Below are 16194 nucleotides of genomic sequence, written 5' to 3' on the forward strand. Positions count from 1 at the left end.
GGGTTGATTCTGAGAATTGAACAGGGCCCATCAGACCAAAGACAAGCATTTTATCCATTTTGCTACAGAGCCGGACTTCAATTTGCTAAACCTTAGGCTACCATCTCTGCTGATCAGGTGTTGATTATTTACAGTAGCAGAGGCCAGGGCAGTAGCTTGTGAAACAGCAATGAGAACACAGCAGGCTTCTCCATTAACTATTGGCTGCAGCTCAGAACGCTTAGTGCTTGACATTCACTAAACCAACTGTCAAAAAGGGGTAACCTAAGTCTAGTGGTAGCCCACGTCTTGATCCCGGCATACGCCACTGATTAGCACTGACCCTATAGGTATCAAATAATTGTCAATCATAAACATGGGCACTCATAAGAACAAAACATTTATTTTTTTAAACAATGTTGTGAAGATTTTTCACACAGATTGGTTTTTATTTATAGGTAATTTGAATTCTATACCTTAACTTCACTTGTACTAAAGGAACATAAAATGTAATTAGAACCAGTGTTTTAGGTGAGTATATTCTGTATAAGCTCTATGCCATGCCATCCTCCCACCTGCATGCAGCACAGTCATTGTATACTATCAGGTGTAATTACAAATAATGTTAACACCATGTTTAAGGTAGTGATGAACTTTAAAAACTCAGTGTTTAGATGGTGCAGCTTATATATTCTAAGTTCATCATTTGAGGTGTACAGGTCACTACAGTATATGACTCAAGTGACTTGACTCATCATTGTTTTAAGTAGTTTATTGATTTTCTGTAACATTAAGTTGTGGTTATTGTGCAGGTGGTGGTGGTGGTGGTAGCAGTAGTGCTACATCTGTGACATCTGGCTCAACAGCAGAGACAAAACCATCGTCTGCAGTGTTGTACCCTCCCGGTCCTGGGTTAGGCCATACCTACTCTCCAGTAGAATCTCCCGATTCCACTAAGAGGCGTTCATTTGTATCGCTTGGAAACAACTCCAGTAATAGCAAGTCGAGCAGCAACTTCACAGGATCTACCAAGAGTTCCCAGCGATCACAAGAACCTGGAAGTGGGGGAGGCGGTGGTAGTGGCAGTATCATGGCTGTTCCTCCTCTTCAACATCCACCTCATCAGGTAAATTGACTTACTCATGTGGGTTTTTTTCTTCAGCAGTTTTTAGTAAAAATATGTCTGCTTAAGATTATTATTATTATTATTATTATTATTATTATTATTATTATTATTAACTTTATTGGCCACATTCGACCACCTGAGTTGTTCCACGTACACTTTCTCTTTGAAGGTTTCCGCTGTTGGTGGGCGGCAGAGATGAAGAATACGCAAACGTTATCCCCTGCCTGTTATAAGAGGTGACTAAAAGGGACCCCAGGGGCTCACAGCTTGGGAGCTTGGGTTGGTGACAATGGGATCCTTAGTTGAGTCCTAGGATTGCTTTCACAGGCTCTTCACTTTCATCTATTCTCTCCGACCTCCTTTGGTCAACTCTTGTTCTTGTCCAACCCCGACGGTATTAGAGAATTTGAGGCCTAACTCCTCTGGGTGGGGGACACAGACAAAGAATACACCCACGGTATCCCTCGACTGTCGTAAGAGGCGACTAAAAGGGGCGACCAAGGGATGCCGAATTTTGAAACTTGAGATTAGTACAATCACTCAAGGAGCACCATGAGTTGACTTTACTTGCGATTAGTACCACTATGCGAGGAATATCGAGGGGCTGTGGGTTTACAGTACCCATGTATAGTACCCGCCACAATGACAGAGGCTCACGCTCTGTCCAGATTCGGCTGAACACCCCAAGGAGATACAAAGAAGCTACGCTCGCTGGGGTGTTTCAGCATCTGGTTGTCGACATCATGAGTCTGTGTTCCGAGGAACACCATGGGTCTGGGAGTTGCCTGTGATTAGTACCCACTGTGTGAGGAACACTACTGGATAGTACGGGTCCCTGTGATTAGTACCACTATGAGAGGAACACGATGGATTTTCGTTGCCTGTGAGTGGCGCCATTATGTGAGAAAGCATTACCTGTGTATAGTACATTACCTGTGAGTAGTACCACAATGTGAGGAACGCCTCGAGTCTACGTTACTTGTGATTAGTACCGCTACATGAAAAATACCATGGTTCTACTTTACTAGCGATAATTACCATTATACCTGGATTTTGGACCTCTTTAGACAATAAGAATCATCGATTCAGGATTGTGCTTTAGAAGCAGCCCCTTGATTGGTATTTACCATTGTTTTAAGTTAGTTTCTGGGAAGGTGGGGCGTTGTGGGTCAGGTCCACTGATTGTTTTAAGTTCATAATCATTGTTTATAATCATCTTTTTGAATTCTAGTCAGTGGATTGATTTTGGAATTATTTTTAACTTTTGATATTGTGAGTTGGATCTGCTGATTATTTTAAATTCATATCATCCATTCATTCTTCATCATCAAGTTTTGAATTCTGATAATTGGTTGAATTTTGGAATTTTCAATTGTCATTACAATTTGTCCCATTTCAGACCATTGAGGGCCGATAACCTAGTTGTTAGGCACTTTTAAAGAACTAGCATCATCATCGTCTTTGAAGGTTGTACTGTTTAGTTCTTGTGATCGCTCCAGTATTCATTCATTCCAATCGTAAATGTCTCAACTCTTCTGAAATCACTATAGCCTTTCTACATGTCATTTTTGCTGAAAATTTGAGAGTCTTAAGAAGTCTGTTAATTTAATTTTTTCTCTGCGGCATTCATATGAAATGAGGGAACATGACGCTGTTGATGGTGATGGGGACGTAAAGTCTTGAGCAAATCCATAGGTGTTATTCGAGGCCTGGGCCATGTACCGACACCGGGTTTCACCTCAACATCATACCACATCCAGACGTGAAGGTCGCCCATGGGATTCAAATTGATAGACCTGCACCAGGTGAACCGAACATTTCTTCGGGCACTCCTGGCATTAAAAGTGATACGATAAATAAATAATAAATAAAGGAAAAATAGGGCATAGTGAAGTAGTTATGGTGGTAAGTAGTTGTTGAAAGAGTCATTGCATAAAGAGCAAAAACTCAGTTTAGGAATTCCTGAGGGTTTCATAGCCACTAGTGAGAAATCCTGGTAGTAAAATGGTTCACCATGAACTGGTAAAGCACTGTTCAAGTATATTGTCCATTCATTTGCCTCTTACAACAGCAGAAGGTGGTGTTGCACTGTCTTTCATCCAAAGCAGAGAGCTAATTTAGATTAAAATGTACACAAAAGTGATTTCAGATTTCTGTTATTATGGTAAGTAGTCAATGAGATGCGAGAGGGAAGATCAGTGTATTTATGCCATTTGATCTGGAGTATAGTGACTGGGACTGAGAGCTGTTAGTCTATGCTAAGAACAGAACATTGTGTTACAGCCAACACCAGCACCCGGAGCAGTTCTGTCCTTCACACAGCAACTTCAGCAGTGCACCAGAGGCACAAAGAACCGACCACTTAGCAAGCTGCTGAGTCCCCTCCAGAGTGAGCCTCAGAGCCCCATTTATGCATCACCCCCTCACAGTCCACTGAGTGATGTGGCCATCCCAAGTAGTCCATTGACTGCCAGTGGGCTCATAGCTAGCCAGAAAGCTAGTATCTTAGCGTAAGTAGGAATATTCTATGTTTTTTTTATTTCTCAAACAATCATGTCTCAATTTTGTTTAACAATGTAAATTTTAAATTAATCTATTTCTTACTGCAGTATATTGTTGCTTTGCTTGGTGATCAGAATACTACTGTATTTTACTTTATAAACGTCGTACCTCTTACATATTTCGGGTGTGTGTAATTTTTTTTTGTTTTTCTTTGTTTTTAAGGAACAGGAAGAAAATACATAAAGATTTTTTTTTTTTAATTCTTGTGTTTGCAGTAACCCATCTATGATGGCAGATCCACACTTTGCCCGTGACACGCACATGAGAATTATCTTGGGTAATAGCGGTAGTGGCGTTGGTCGAAATCCTACGAGTGTATTGACGTCTCAGACAACAGATTACAGCAACTCCACTTCTGGCGGAGGGTAAGATATAAATGATTTTAGAAGTGCTGTTAATCTATGATTAGAGTTGTTACAGCCTGCTGATAAATTAGTGTCAAAAAATACTGTAGCATGTGAAAGAACATACTGCAAGTGTGAAAACCTAATAATATACAACTGCCCATTCCTTCCATCAACTTGTATTATGTTGCCTTTTTGGACTTCTGCTCTCAACACTGGTACCCTATTCAAATCAGTCACAGAATTTATTATATCATTTTGTCTTAATTTGCTTCTCACATTTTGCCTTTATTGGTCTTAATCACCTCGAGCATGAGGACCTCATATGAGGCCATTAGAGTTCTCATGCATTTTTATGCATTATTTATTATTTTTAATCTCGGTAGCATGTTTCCCTGCCACTCCGCAATGTAGGGGTAGCGTGCCTACCTCTTGGAGGCCCCGGGCTCGATTCCTGGCCAGGTTAGGGATTTTTACCTGGATCCGAGGTCTGGTTCAAGGTCCAATCAGCCTGCATGCTATCTGTTGGTGAGATGCGGCCCTGGTATAAAGAGCCAAGAATAATGAGCTAGAGGATTCATCGTGCTGACCACATGACACTTTGTATTCTGCAGGCATTTGGGTTGCACCATGGGGTTTGGTTTAGTTGTTAGTCTGTTTTCCCTATCACCTATTCAACTTCACAGTCAATCTAACACATATACCAGTCATGCTTTTTCTTTTTCTTCTTGCGACTTGTCTCCCATATTAACAAGGCTAAATCCGGAAGTGTCGCGTATTTGCTCTACTGTATTTGCAAAAAGTGCCCCAGTCAGCAAATTCAAATATCTGCGTTATGTATATCCGCAAGTGCTGTGACAAAGTAACGTCAGCAGCCTCACATCCAAAAATACAGAAATATCGTTAAAATATATTATAATTGTAATCTAGGTCCATTTCAGCCAATTATAATTCTTTTCATCCAAAGCTTACCTATTGTTTTACTCCGACGTAGTTAACAGTACTGCCGTTGCCGTCGGTGGCACGTGAATCTTCACTTGTGGCAGGTATCAAAATGAAATGAATGATTGTACAGTTTGCAATGACGTCTAAAGGAACACAGGTCATTTTCTGTTTTTCCGATAAATTCATGTCTCCGGACGGTAATTGATTCTAGCAGTGATGAAATACTAACTTGGACAGCTGATAAGAAGGAAGGAAGAGTGCGCGTTTGATATTTTGTGAGCGTAAATATTCATATACATGCACGGTGGTGGAGCAGGAGGACTTTTTATACAATTTTAGGTACGGCCAAGGGCCATGGGGCCCGGGGCTGCAGCGCCTTTAGCTCCCTCCTTAATCTGGCCCTGCATTAGGCTACAGAACTATGGTCTTGCAAGTATACTTGCTCCTTGCAATACGAACCCATGACCATTAGGCAGTGTTGATCAGTCTTTGAATTTTGAAGGCTTGGAATAATATTCACTAAAATTCTTTTTTATATTCCATTATGATAAACTGTATCACATACATATGCAAACGAATAATAAATTGATGCATGAGAGGGTTAATCTTTTTATGTGCTATTTATATTACAGTTGTTATACATATTGTGGTTTATTTGCACTTTGTGTACTTTTATTTAATGTCCAGTCAATATCTAAAAATTGTATAAATAAATAAATAAATTATAATTATGATTGAAATTCCTGTTGGTCTATTTTTGCTTCATGGTTTCTTTTCTGTTTTGTTCTTTGGTAAACCTTTACTTTATACTGTATTATACGAAGTGTCTACCGGTAAAGCTACATTCTGTTGTAATGTTCATAATTTTTCTTGAACAGAGGTTTGCTGAAACCCCGTCGTAATGGTATAGTTACGAACCCTGCCCTACGAATAGTAGCTGGAGTGAAGAATGGATTGGATGCTGCTGCTGGTAGGAAGCACAATGCTAGTTCCCGACTGCAGTCAGCTCAGCAACCAAAGAACAATGGTTTCCAGTGGCGTAAGGAAACACCGCTATGAAATCCTTCCTAGGTATGAAGACTCAGATTTTAAAATCTTAATTTATCACGTCATCTTAGTAAGTAAGAAATCATCAGCCCTGAAGACCAGACACTGCCATAACAAATTATCTCCATCTCTGCTGATCTAGTGCTTTTGTCCTCCAATCACTCATATCACCCAAATGGTTTAGGTCTTTTTCCTGCTTGTCCTGCCAATGCAGCCTTGGTCTACCAAGACAATGCATATTATGTGCTCCATCACAGCCCTGGCCATTGTCTTTATGGGTAACCTTGCCACGTGACTAGCCCACTGGATTCATCTGCCTCTCACAATGTTTGCGATTCTGTTGTTCTTTCATCACACTATACAAATTTTTGTTTGTCCTCTGCCTCAACTCTCTTCTATCTTTGATAAGCTTGAGAATTCACTACATTACTCTCCTTTTGAAGATGCCAGGCATGTCTCCATTGATCTTCCTGGGTGTTTGGGTTTTGGACCCATATAGTACACTTAGTAATGTGTGAACTTACATCTTTGCTGGACCGAGCAAGTGGCTGTGCAGTTTGGGTTACGTAGCCATCAGCTTGCATTCGGGAGGTAGTGGGTTCGAACCCCACTGCCGGCAGCCCTTGAAGATGGTTTTCCATGGTTCCCCCTTACGAGGCAAATGCCGGGACTGTACCTTAATTAAGGCCACAGTCGCTTTCTTCCCATTCCTATCCCATCGTCGCCATAAGACCTGTGTGTTGGTGTAACGTAAAGCAGATTGTAGAAAACATAATATCTTTGTTGGAATGTCTAACACATACTTACTGAACTTTTCTACAGTCTGTGCAAAATAATACTATAATTGCAGATTCTTGGTACAAGCATCTGTTTGGGGATTCTGTTACTGTTGGTATAATCAGTGTGATTTCTAGTTGTGTTTTGGAAGTTCCTGTGATTCCATTTTTTAAAATATTCATGTACTTTTTGTCTTTTCTTTGGATAAAGAAGTTATTTTTCCCCAAAACACTCTGACAACAAATATTGAGTAACATATTACTGTAATTGATTACTTTTCAAGCTTTTCTTGTTGTAATTCTGACAAAGGACATTCTGAGTGAGATATATCTTTGAATAACCCAGCAGAGTCATTGTCGTCAGCTGTTACTCATTTCCGAATATACAATTTCTCCTGCTTACAATCCACTTGTACTCACTCCTGTTTATGCTTTTACTTCTGATGACTGACAAGCGAATTCTAGCATAGAACACAAGGTTGCACTCGTGACATGGAACTTTTACACCTGATAATCTTTCTTGAAACCAAATTTGGCCTTGACGGGCTGAGTTCACACACATGAATAGTAAATAAATGCATGCTGTGCAGTAGTAAACATGTACTGAGCCATAATAAACTTCATGGTTCAATACACAAAACAGAACAACACACAATTCAATGTGTCTTTTCATAAGGCTCTCATTCTGTAACAAGCTTGCCTTGCATCTGAGGCCAAGACAGATGCATGTGTACCCCCACACGTTGAACTTGGCAACATCTTTCACACTTGCCAACAGCAAAATGCTGCGTGGCTGATTCTTAGTTCAAATGCACTTGCTGTATGTGTATGCAAAGGCCTTATATAAACTTCAAGCTTATGCCAGTTAGTTGTGGGGTTACTGGAGCCACCCACACTTCTTTGGATTTGGCTGGGGTTTAAGGTCGGATACCCTTCCTGATGCCACAACCTTATAATAAGTTAATTTTTTTAAATAAGTTTTCTGTTGTGATTCTGTTTGTGCTTTGATTTTTGTCTCTGTGAATACATTTTGAAATAACTTTCTTTTCTTTACCGTTTCTGTGATCACAGTATCAGCAGTCATATAAAACTACAAGCTTGCTTGGCTTCAATTTTTTTTTTCAGTTTGATAGAGGAAACAAATACTTCCAGAACATAATTTTTTTAAATCTGCTTGACAGAAATAAAATTTCTTAAAAGGAAATAAATAATAATATTAACATTTTCTCATTTCTTTGCGCTCTGTTTTCTAAAAAATAATCTTTTTTTTTTTTTCTTTCACTTTGCAGGCTCTTAGTTTGTCAAGAGAACATCCTGATCACAGATGATTTTACCCAGCCAGGCGCTGGCCTAGTCTTTCAGTTAGGGCTGTAATGTTCCAAGATTGTGATGAGAGGCTTTTTTATGGACCAGTGTGACTTAGTTCATATTTTATCATTAAATTCATATTTATTTCCTTCATTTAATGAGGCCTAGTCCTCTCATTCATAGGCCTATAAAAGTTAGCAAATTGGTACGAAATACTGAAGCTTTATTGTAGAGTTTATATACATATAAAATCATAAGCAAACTGTAGCTGATATTTACCGAAAGGAGTTTCATTCCAAAATGGGGGATCGAATATTGAGTAAAATAGAGCATGACTGTTATGCATTAAGGTTTTTAGATTTTGGAATTGTTGCAGAGGGCTGGATTTCTTCTTTGTAAAGGTATATTCTCTCAGGAACTGTATGGCAATAAGTGCTCTCCAACTGTAAAGACTTGATCTCCATGCTATCACATATACAGCATTATCTGATAGATTGTGATAAAAATGTTGGATTTCTCACTTGTGATATACAGTAGTACTTGAGTGGCATCATGTGTTCTTTTCAAATTGTGTTTGAAAATTCTCTAAAAATGTTGCAAGAAGAATTACTCTTAACTTTTAATTGCAAATCCTACAGTTGATTTGAAGCTCTTTTAAGTATTTTTTAAAGAAAATTATTTATAAATAAGGTAATGATAATTAATCTTAGGTATGCTGTTTGGCCATTTGTTTTCACAGCTATGTAAAACTTTTCACTGCCCATGTTGTGAAAGATCTTGAACATAAGGTAAAATATAATTGTTGACATTAAGAGAATAGCATATATAATTTGTGCTAATTTTTCTGCAAGTAATAATATTTCTTGGCACTTTCAACAATAATTGAGACACAGCTATATGTTAGAATATAAATACTTATACCTTTTGTTAAGCAGGTAACAATGAGTTGTATGTTGGTATCTACAGTAATTTAATTTAGTTTTGTGTTTCAGTTATAAATGGGCATTTGGTAATGCTCTAGCTGGTATACTAGCTTTAAAAGTTGGAACTCACCAATTTATCTTATTACAACATTTTTATTGTCTCCCCTTTATCATTCCTGTGATATTGTTTATTATGCATAGTTAACTACCGTATTTCACGGCATAATCGTCGCACTTTTTATACCAAAATTTTCGAAAAAAATTGTAGGGTGCGACCATTATACGATGAATATTTAATACCAGTATTTGTATTACTCAAAAAATGTATTTATAACTAAATTGTATTTGATACAAATTTAAGATGCACGTAATACTCGCGTTTGTACATCAAAATAATTAAAATAGTCTAAAACAAAATTCATAATTTTTCGCAACAATTCGGCGAACGTTTTTCCAACCTGAAAATAAAAATGAACGTATTAAGTTAATTTGTCATTAATTTGAGTATTAAAGTTAAAATATTACACTTGCAAAAAATTATCGCTTTGTTGTGAAATGCGGACTTACCGGTACGCAATTTATTCCAAATCTTCGGTGTCACTATCGCAGGTTTCGCTATCTGATGCGCCGTCCTCGCCTCTGTTAATACCAGTATCAGATTCTTCGTCTCCCAGCCACACTGCGTCATCTTCGGAACTGTCTAGTGCATTCGAAATCCCAGTCCTTTTGAAGCTCTTGGAGACTAGTTCAGGTGGTATAAGATCCCAACTCTTCTTCACCCACGAGCATAACAAGTCCAAGGGTGGACGCCTGATATTTCCGGCGGGCGTCAATTGCTGATCGCCGCTCATCATCCACTCGTAAAATCGACGTAAGTGGTCTTTAAAGGGTTTATTAACACATATGTCTAGTGGCTGCAAAGCAGATGTTAGGCCACCAGGAATGACTATCTGTCGTGTCTTATTTGTAGTGAGAAATTGCTTCACTTCGTTCACGAGGTGACCTCGGAAACTATCTAAAACAAGCAGAGCTGGTTGTTTTAATAGTGCACCAGGTCTTCTATTACACACAGTTTTAACCCAGTCCAGCATGAGTTCTACGTCCATCCAACCCTTTGGTTGCACTCGTACATGAATTCCACGGGGAAACTGTATATTCTTAGGCATCGTCTTCCTCTTGAAAATGATGTAAGGCGGCAACTTTCTCCCGTCAGCTGTAATGGCTAGCATTGCCGTGCATCGCAACTTCTCACTACCGCTGGTTTTCATTAATACACTCCGTGATCCTTTTAGCGCAATAGTGCTGTTGCGAGGCATATCAAAAAAGATTGGAGTCTGATCGGCATTACCGATTTGAGAAAGCAAGTACGAAGTTTCCTTGCGCAAACGTATGACAAATCGGTGAAAATTTACAATCTTGTCCGTGTAATCAGCAGGCAACTTTTGGCTTAGTGTTGTTCTCCTTCGCACTGACAGATTGTGTCGTCACATGAACCCCTTAATCCACCCACGAGTCGCCTTAAACTGAGTTACCGGCATGTTGTGTTTGCGCGCTACCTCCTGTGCCTTAATTTGTAACATTTCGTATGATACACTGCAGCCATTGTTACGTATTTCACTGACGTACCTAAACACTTCTTCGTCAATTATAGGAAACTTCCCTGTTTTAGGACCTCTAAACGCGCGTCTAGAAGGGTTTGTGCTTTTTAGCTTGTTTTTTACTTTCCGCCAGTCACGCACCAACTTTTCACTCACAGAAAATTTTATTTCTGCAGCTCTGTTCCCGTGCTGTTTAGCGAAGGCAATTACGCTTAGCTTGAAGCCCGCAGAATAGTTTCTATATTTACCCATAATCGCTTATAAATGCTTCACGCGTTAATGTTTTGCGATATAAATGACTTTCCGTAATTGTTCACTATTAAAACAAATTATTTCTGCAAACACCCAAAACACAAATTAAAAACTTAAATTCTCACGCACACATGTCTACAGTAATCACGTAAATCTGAAACAAATAAATGCATCTGTGATCTGTCCATTCCAGAGCAGCCAATACTGTTAGGCAGCAAGGAAGCATGCAACAATTTATCAGTTTAGCTCGTTGGTTGCGACACACTACTGCGCTTGCGCAAAGCTCGCAAACCGGAGCTCTAGCTAGCGCGGTGTAGATCTACTGTATTCCGAGACGTCAGTAACAAACATTCATTTTTTTCAATTTCTTTTAAACATACGGTAATTAGGTTAATATTTCTTCCCAGTTATTGATGATTTTACATTACATTACTGACGAGTTTATAAAATAAAACTTTAATAGCATTGGATAATAATTATCTTGACTGCTTGGATAAAAGTTTTCATCCCATGCCCGGACCCTTATGACGTAGCAGTAAGATAAGAGTCTAGCGATGACAACTGAGACATCGTAAATAATTCGGCTGAATAATTCCGTGGAAATCTGCGTTATCGTCTTGGATTTCACTTCGTGTGCAATAACACAGGAGCCGGCCCCATGGTGTAGGGGTAGCGTGCTTGCCTCTTACACGGAGGCCTCGGGTTCAATTCATGGCCGGGTCAGGGAATTTTACCTGTATCTGAGGGCTGGTTCGAGGTCCATTCAATCTACCTAGCTGGTATTTCCTGGCGACATTGCCGATAAGCGATAACTTACAGCCTTACGTATTTCAAATGGGAACTCATAATATGTAGGTGGTGAATAAATAGTACACTGTCTCGCGACCACGTTGTCAAACTGCCGATAGTCTACCGGTAAGCATAATATGTAGGTGGTGAATAAATAGTACACTGTCTCGCGACCACGTTCTCAAACTGCCGATAGCCTACCGGTAAGCATAATATGTAGGTGGTGAATAAATAGTACACTGTCTCGCGACCACGTTGTCAAACTGCCGATAGTCTACCGGTAAGCCATGTGTCGTACATATACCGGTATTATTTATTTATACGTTGTGCAACATGTCGCAAACGTGACTGTGTTGCCAAATTGCCCATAAACCATACACGTATTTAAATTGCGCATTCATGTGCAACTTACGTTGCAGTTCCATTTACCTTTTAACCAGATTAGTGAACAAAATTTGGACGTGCGACGATTATGTAATTAAAGGTTTAAAGTCCGATTTTTGTATTGAAAATAAAGGATGCGACGATTACGCGGTGGCGACGATTATGCCGTGAAATACGGTATTTCCTCTATAGTTTATGGGGTAAATTTAATACAATTGGAATTTTTTCTTATTATGTTAGATGTATTTTTCTTCTAGGAAGCAGGAAGTGTATTGCCAGCATTTGTGTACAGATATGTTACCAGTTCAATAACAATCTTGTTTGGATGCATTTAATATTATTTCTGTAATAAGTTGGATGAGAAAATAAGCAAAATAATATCTACCTCTCAGATGACATGCCTCTCCGTTCAACTCTCCTATGCCTGTCTCCTTATTAAGTAGAATGAGTTTTTACACATCCCTTTTAACTCTTCCTGGTTGTTGGTCATTACAAGTTATCTGGTCAAAGATCTGTACAAATTGATCCTTTCTCTTGTAATCTGAGAAGAATGTCCATCAGTTTTGCATAGCTTCTCACTACATCACAATCTTGACAAAATAATATTTACGTACAATATAAAAAGCTCTGTCAAGAAATCCAAGTGAAACGGTAGCTGTATGGTTTCAATACAAAAAGAGCATGGACCAAAGCAGAATAGCAAGGGAAAGGCATGAGAAAGATCCGAGAGACAAAAGACCTAGAACTAACCAAGAGAAGATGGGTCACTCAAGTAGGACCTGGAAGAAAGAAGCGTGGAATGGTGCATAGTCCAAGACGAACAAGGGATTGGAATAAATTATGAAGGGAAATGTTTGATAAATTTCCAAGTTTGTTGAAAATATTTAAGAAAAGATAGGAAAACAATTATAAATAAATGTAAAAATGAGGTAAACAATTGATAGGAAATCTGCCTCCTGGGCAACTACCCTAAATGCAGATCATTGATGACTGACTGATACCCAGATCGACAGAAACGGTGTGTCCTCTTACACTGCACTCAAACAACTAGAGTCAGTTAAGGGATGATGGTGATGATGATAATATGAATTATGATGTAGTGATGTTTACTAGAGGTGGATATTCAAATATCTTTTCATTCCTATCTCAGTTCTTTCTCCCCATAATGGCAAACTGTCCTAATACTGATCAAATGAGTTTGTTGATGTTTTGCAAAATGAGTTTGAGAAGAAAATTGGGGAGGGTTTGGCCATGGTCTGCAAGTTAGATGTCACCTTGGCATTCACTTAGGAAAAAAAAAAAAAATTTTTTTTAAAACCATTTCTGGTATGAACTGGATTGAGAATTGAACCCATTTGTTCTCCTTTGACTCAGTACATAATTTTAGAACCTCAAACCAGTTATTAACTATAAAAATAACTTTGATCCATGTGTCATTTGTGGTGGTATTATTTGTCTGTTCTTTTGTACCATAGCAAACTTCAGTAACTGTTGCTGTTCTTCAGAGTTGGAGACAATGTATTTTCGTAATTGCACCCACTTTTCAGTTTAGTTGGTGCTGAGGCTGTCATAATAGGTAGTATATATTATACATTATAGGAGGTGGTAGAGGAGGTATATTGACAGGTGATATATAAAATATTAAAGTACTGCTGGAACAAATGAAATGGGAACAAATTGGAGATAATTTGTGATATCTGTAGTGAGAATGATTGTATTGTCAGAGTATAGAGTCCACTCAGCAGGGACAACCCATATCACTGTCTTTGTGTCCGATAGGATAATGAATGTCATGCATGTCAGTTTCTCCTTGTATCAATGAGACACTCTATGAACACTGATTTTTACTTCTAGTTGTTTTGTAATGTGGAAAGATGCTGTTTGGCTGATTTAAAAATATCCTGTTTAAATATGGTAAAACTTGTTCAGAACTTACTGGTTCTTCTGTATATGTCCATTGTCCCAGTTGATTGGTCTTTGCACTGTGATATAAGCAAGAGCAGATGTATGATGGATCAGATCAGATTGTTTAAGACCATCTTCGTACCATAGAAGAAGGGAAACTCTCCAGACGAAAGTCTTAAAGATAAGAAGTGAATATGATTGCCTGATGTTTCCTCAAAATAGGACATCTTGGAGGGCTCCTACAAAGTTGCATTTTAAACCCTGTTTAATTTTTGGTTATGCAGTTATTGATAAACATGTTAAAATTTATTACCGTTCAAGAATTAACAGTCATATGTTCAAAAATATTTTGGTCATATATCCATGAGAAAATTGACGAAGGTATGTGGTGTATCTCCATAGGCTTGTCGTCAGAATATCTGATGTTTTCTATCTTGTTCAAAACTGATTTAGAAATAATACACTAGATACGTACTACATCACAATGATTTGTTTAAATTTCTGAATGTAATTCAATATCAGAAGTCATTCTCTGAGAGAGGAATGCATAAGTAGAAATGCATTTTTGTATGTAAAAGCTCATATCAGTAACCTGGAAACTGTATGCATTTATAATTGTAATCTACGTAGGTTTATACAGAGATGCACACTGTAGCATAGCTTATGGAATTGAGAGGAAGAACTGATTGCTCAACTCTTTATGCCTCTTACTAGACTTCTTGGTGCTTACTCAAAAGTAGTTTCAGTTATGACAGAAGCACATGTATGAATTAGTGCATGAAGTTCACATATTTCCTCTTTTTTTGTGTTTATTATTGTATGAATTGATGACAGTTATGCAGTGTTATAGAAAGACAGATGAATGTCTTATTTCTTCCATAATTAATTTATTGTCTTAACAATAAAGTATCATTTCCTGCTTACTCTTGCTAGTTTATGCATGTCCATTATCCAGCAAAAGCTTGACAAAGCAGCATGGAATTATACATCTTGCTCCAGTAATCAAACCAATGACTTCAGTGTTGTCATCTGGTACTTTGACTCATAATAAGGAATGGCAGGGTTGTAATGGAACAATTCTCAAAGGACGTGGTAGCTGATAATGTCAGTGGCTTCTCACCAAAGCGGTTGTGGTAAAAATAAGGTAAATTTGTGTTCTCATCCCGAGGTGGTGCAGCTCTTTTCAGGCACACCACCAATGGAGGTGAGCTGCATGTACCATTTTAATCATATACCAGCCCTCCTGTCAATATTAAATTTTTGGCAGTACCAGGAATCGAACCTGAGTCTTGACATGATGTACACAAGGAGAAATGTGATATATATGAACCCACAATTCCATATTACCCTGAGAAATATCATCTGGACTCCATAGAAATATTTAGATTGATGATACGAACAAGAGGCACCATTACTCACACATTTCACAATTTTTGTAAGAAATTTAATTTGGATAACCAATTTATTAAGGTCATTGGGTTAGCATTCCTGAAAGGCTTATTAACAATAATAATACATAATTTATACTCTTAACTATATCTTTGTCCATAAGGAGTTCCTCATGGGTTTCAAAATTATTGATTGATAAGATTTTTATTAAGTAATAGGTAGGCTATAACATGGCATACCAATCATTTTTAGACATATTTTACACAACCCTTGTAGATGTCAATCAACTTTTTATGTAAATTTCGTCTTTTTGGCAGCCTCAAATGGGGGAAGCAGAAATAAATGCATTTGTCTCTCTCGCTAAACTGTTATGCTGCAGAGGTGATGGGATTTATAAACAAAAAGTTATGTCCCTCTGGTTCAGAGTCCATGTCCTGTGGTTGTCATCACATTATCAACAGTTACATAAAACTATAAATTTGCTTGTTTTAAACATTTCTTGGCATGCAGATACCATAATGTGGTGCAAGATTTGATTTCATTTTTACTGTAGGATCTGGAATAATTCCTGTTCTTAATTCGGGCTGTATGGGTATCATATCTTGTGATGGCCTGTTTCTAAAATGCAAGCAAGTGAAAATGTTGAATGATTAAGGGGTTTGGCATTAGGATTTCATATAAATTTACCAGTTCTTGTTCTTTCCAAAAGATGAAAGAGAAATATTTACCTTCAAGAATATCTCTTGTAATTTATATAGAGGTTACTTGCAGTTTGTTTTGAGAGGAAGTACAACTGGATAAATGTCCTCTATTAACACTAACCAGAAGAGAAAATGGAAGAGGCCTCTGTCTTCAAAAAGAAGATAT

General features: G+C 38.1%; 1 protein-coding gene across 1 annotated transcript in view; it reads left to right on the forward strand.

Moving 5' to 3' along the window:
- Positions 1-16194, forward strand: part of LOC136884254 (ankyrin repeat domain-containing protein 50) — a 320592-nt gene that overhangs the window by 290977 nt on the left and 13421 nt on the right. The window contains exons 10-13 of the mRNA XM_068230117.1: positions 792-1105; positions 3374-3615; positions 3883-4032; positions 5835-6027. Of these exons, the coding sequence (XP_068086218.1) occupies positions 792-1105; positions 3374-3615; positions 3883-4032; positions 5835-6015 (887 nt within the window). The 3' untranslated portion in view covers positions 6016-6027. The remainder of the gene's footprint in view (positions 1-791; positions 1106-3373; positions 3616-3882; positions 4033-5834; positions 6028-16194) is intronic.

Source organism: Anabrus simplex, chromosome 1 (assembly GCF_040414725.1).
Source record: "Anabrus simplex isolate iqAnaSimp1 chromosome 1, ASM4041472v1, whole genome shotgun sequence".
NCBI classification, from domain to species: domain Eukaryota; kingdom Metazoa; phylum Arthropoda; class Insecta; order Orthoptera; family Tettigoniidae; genus Anabrus; species Anabrus simplex.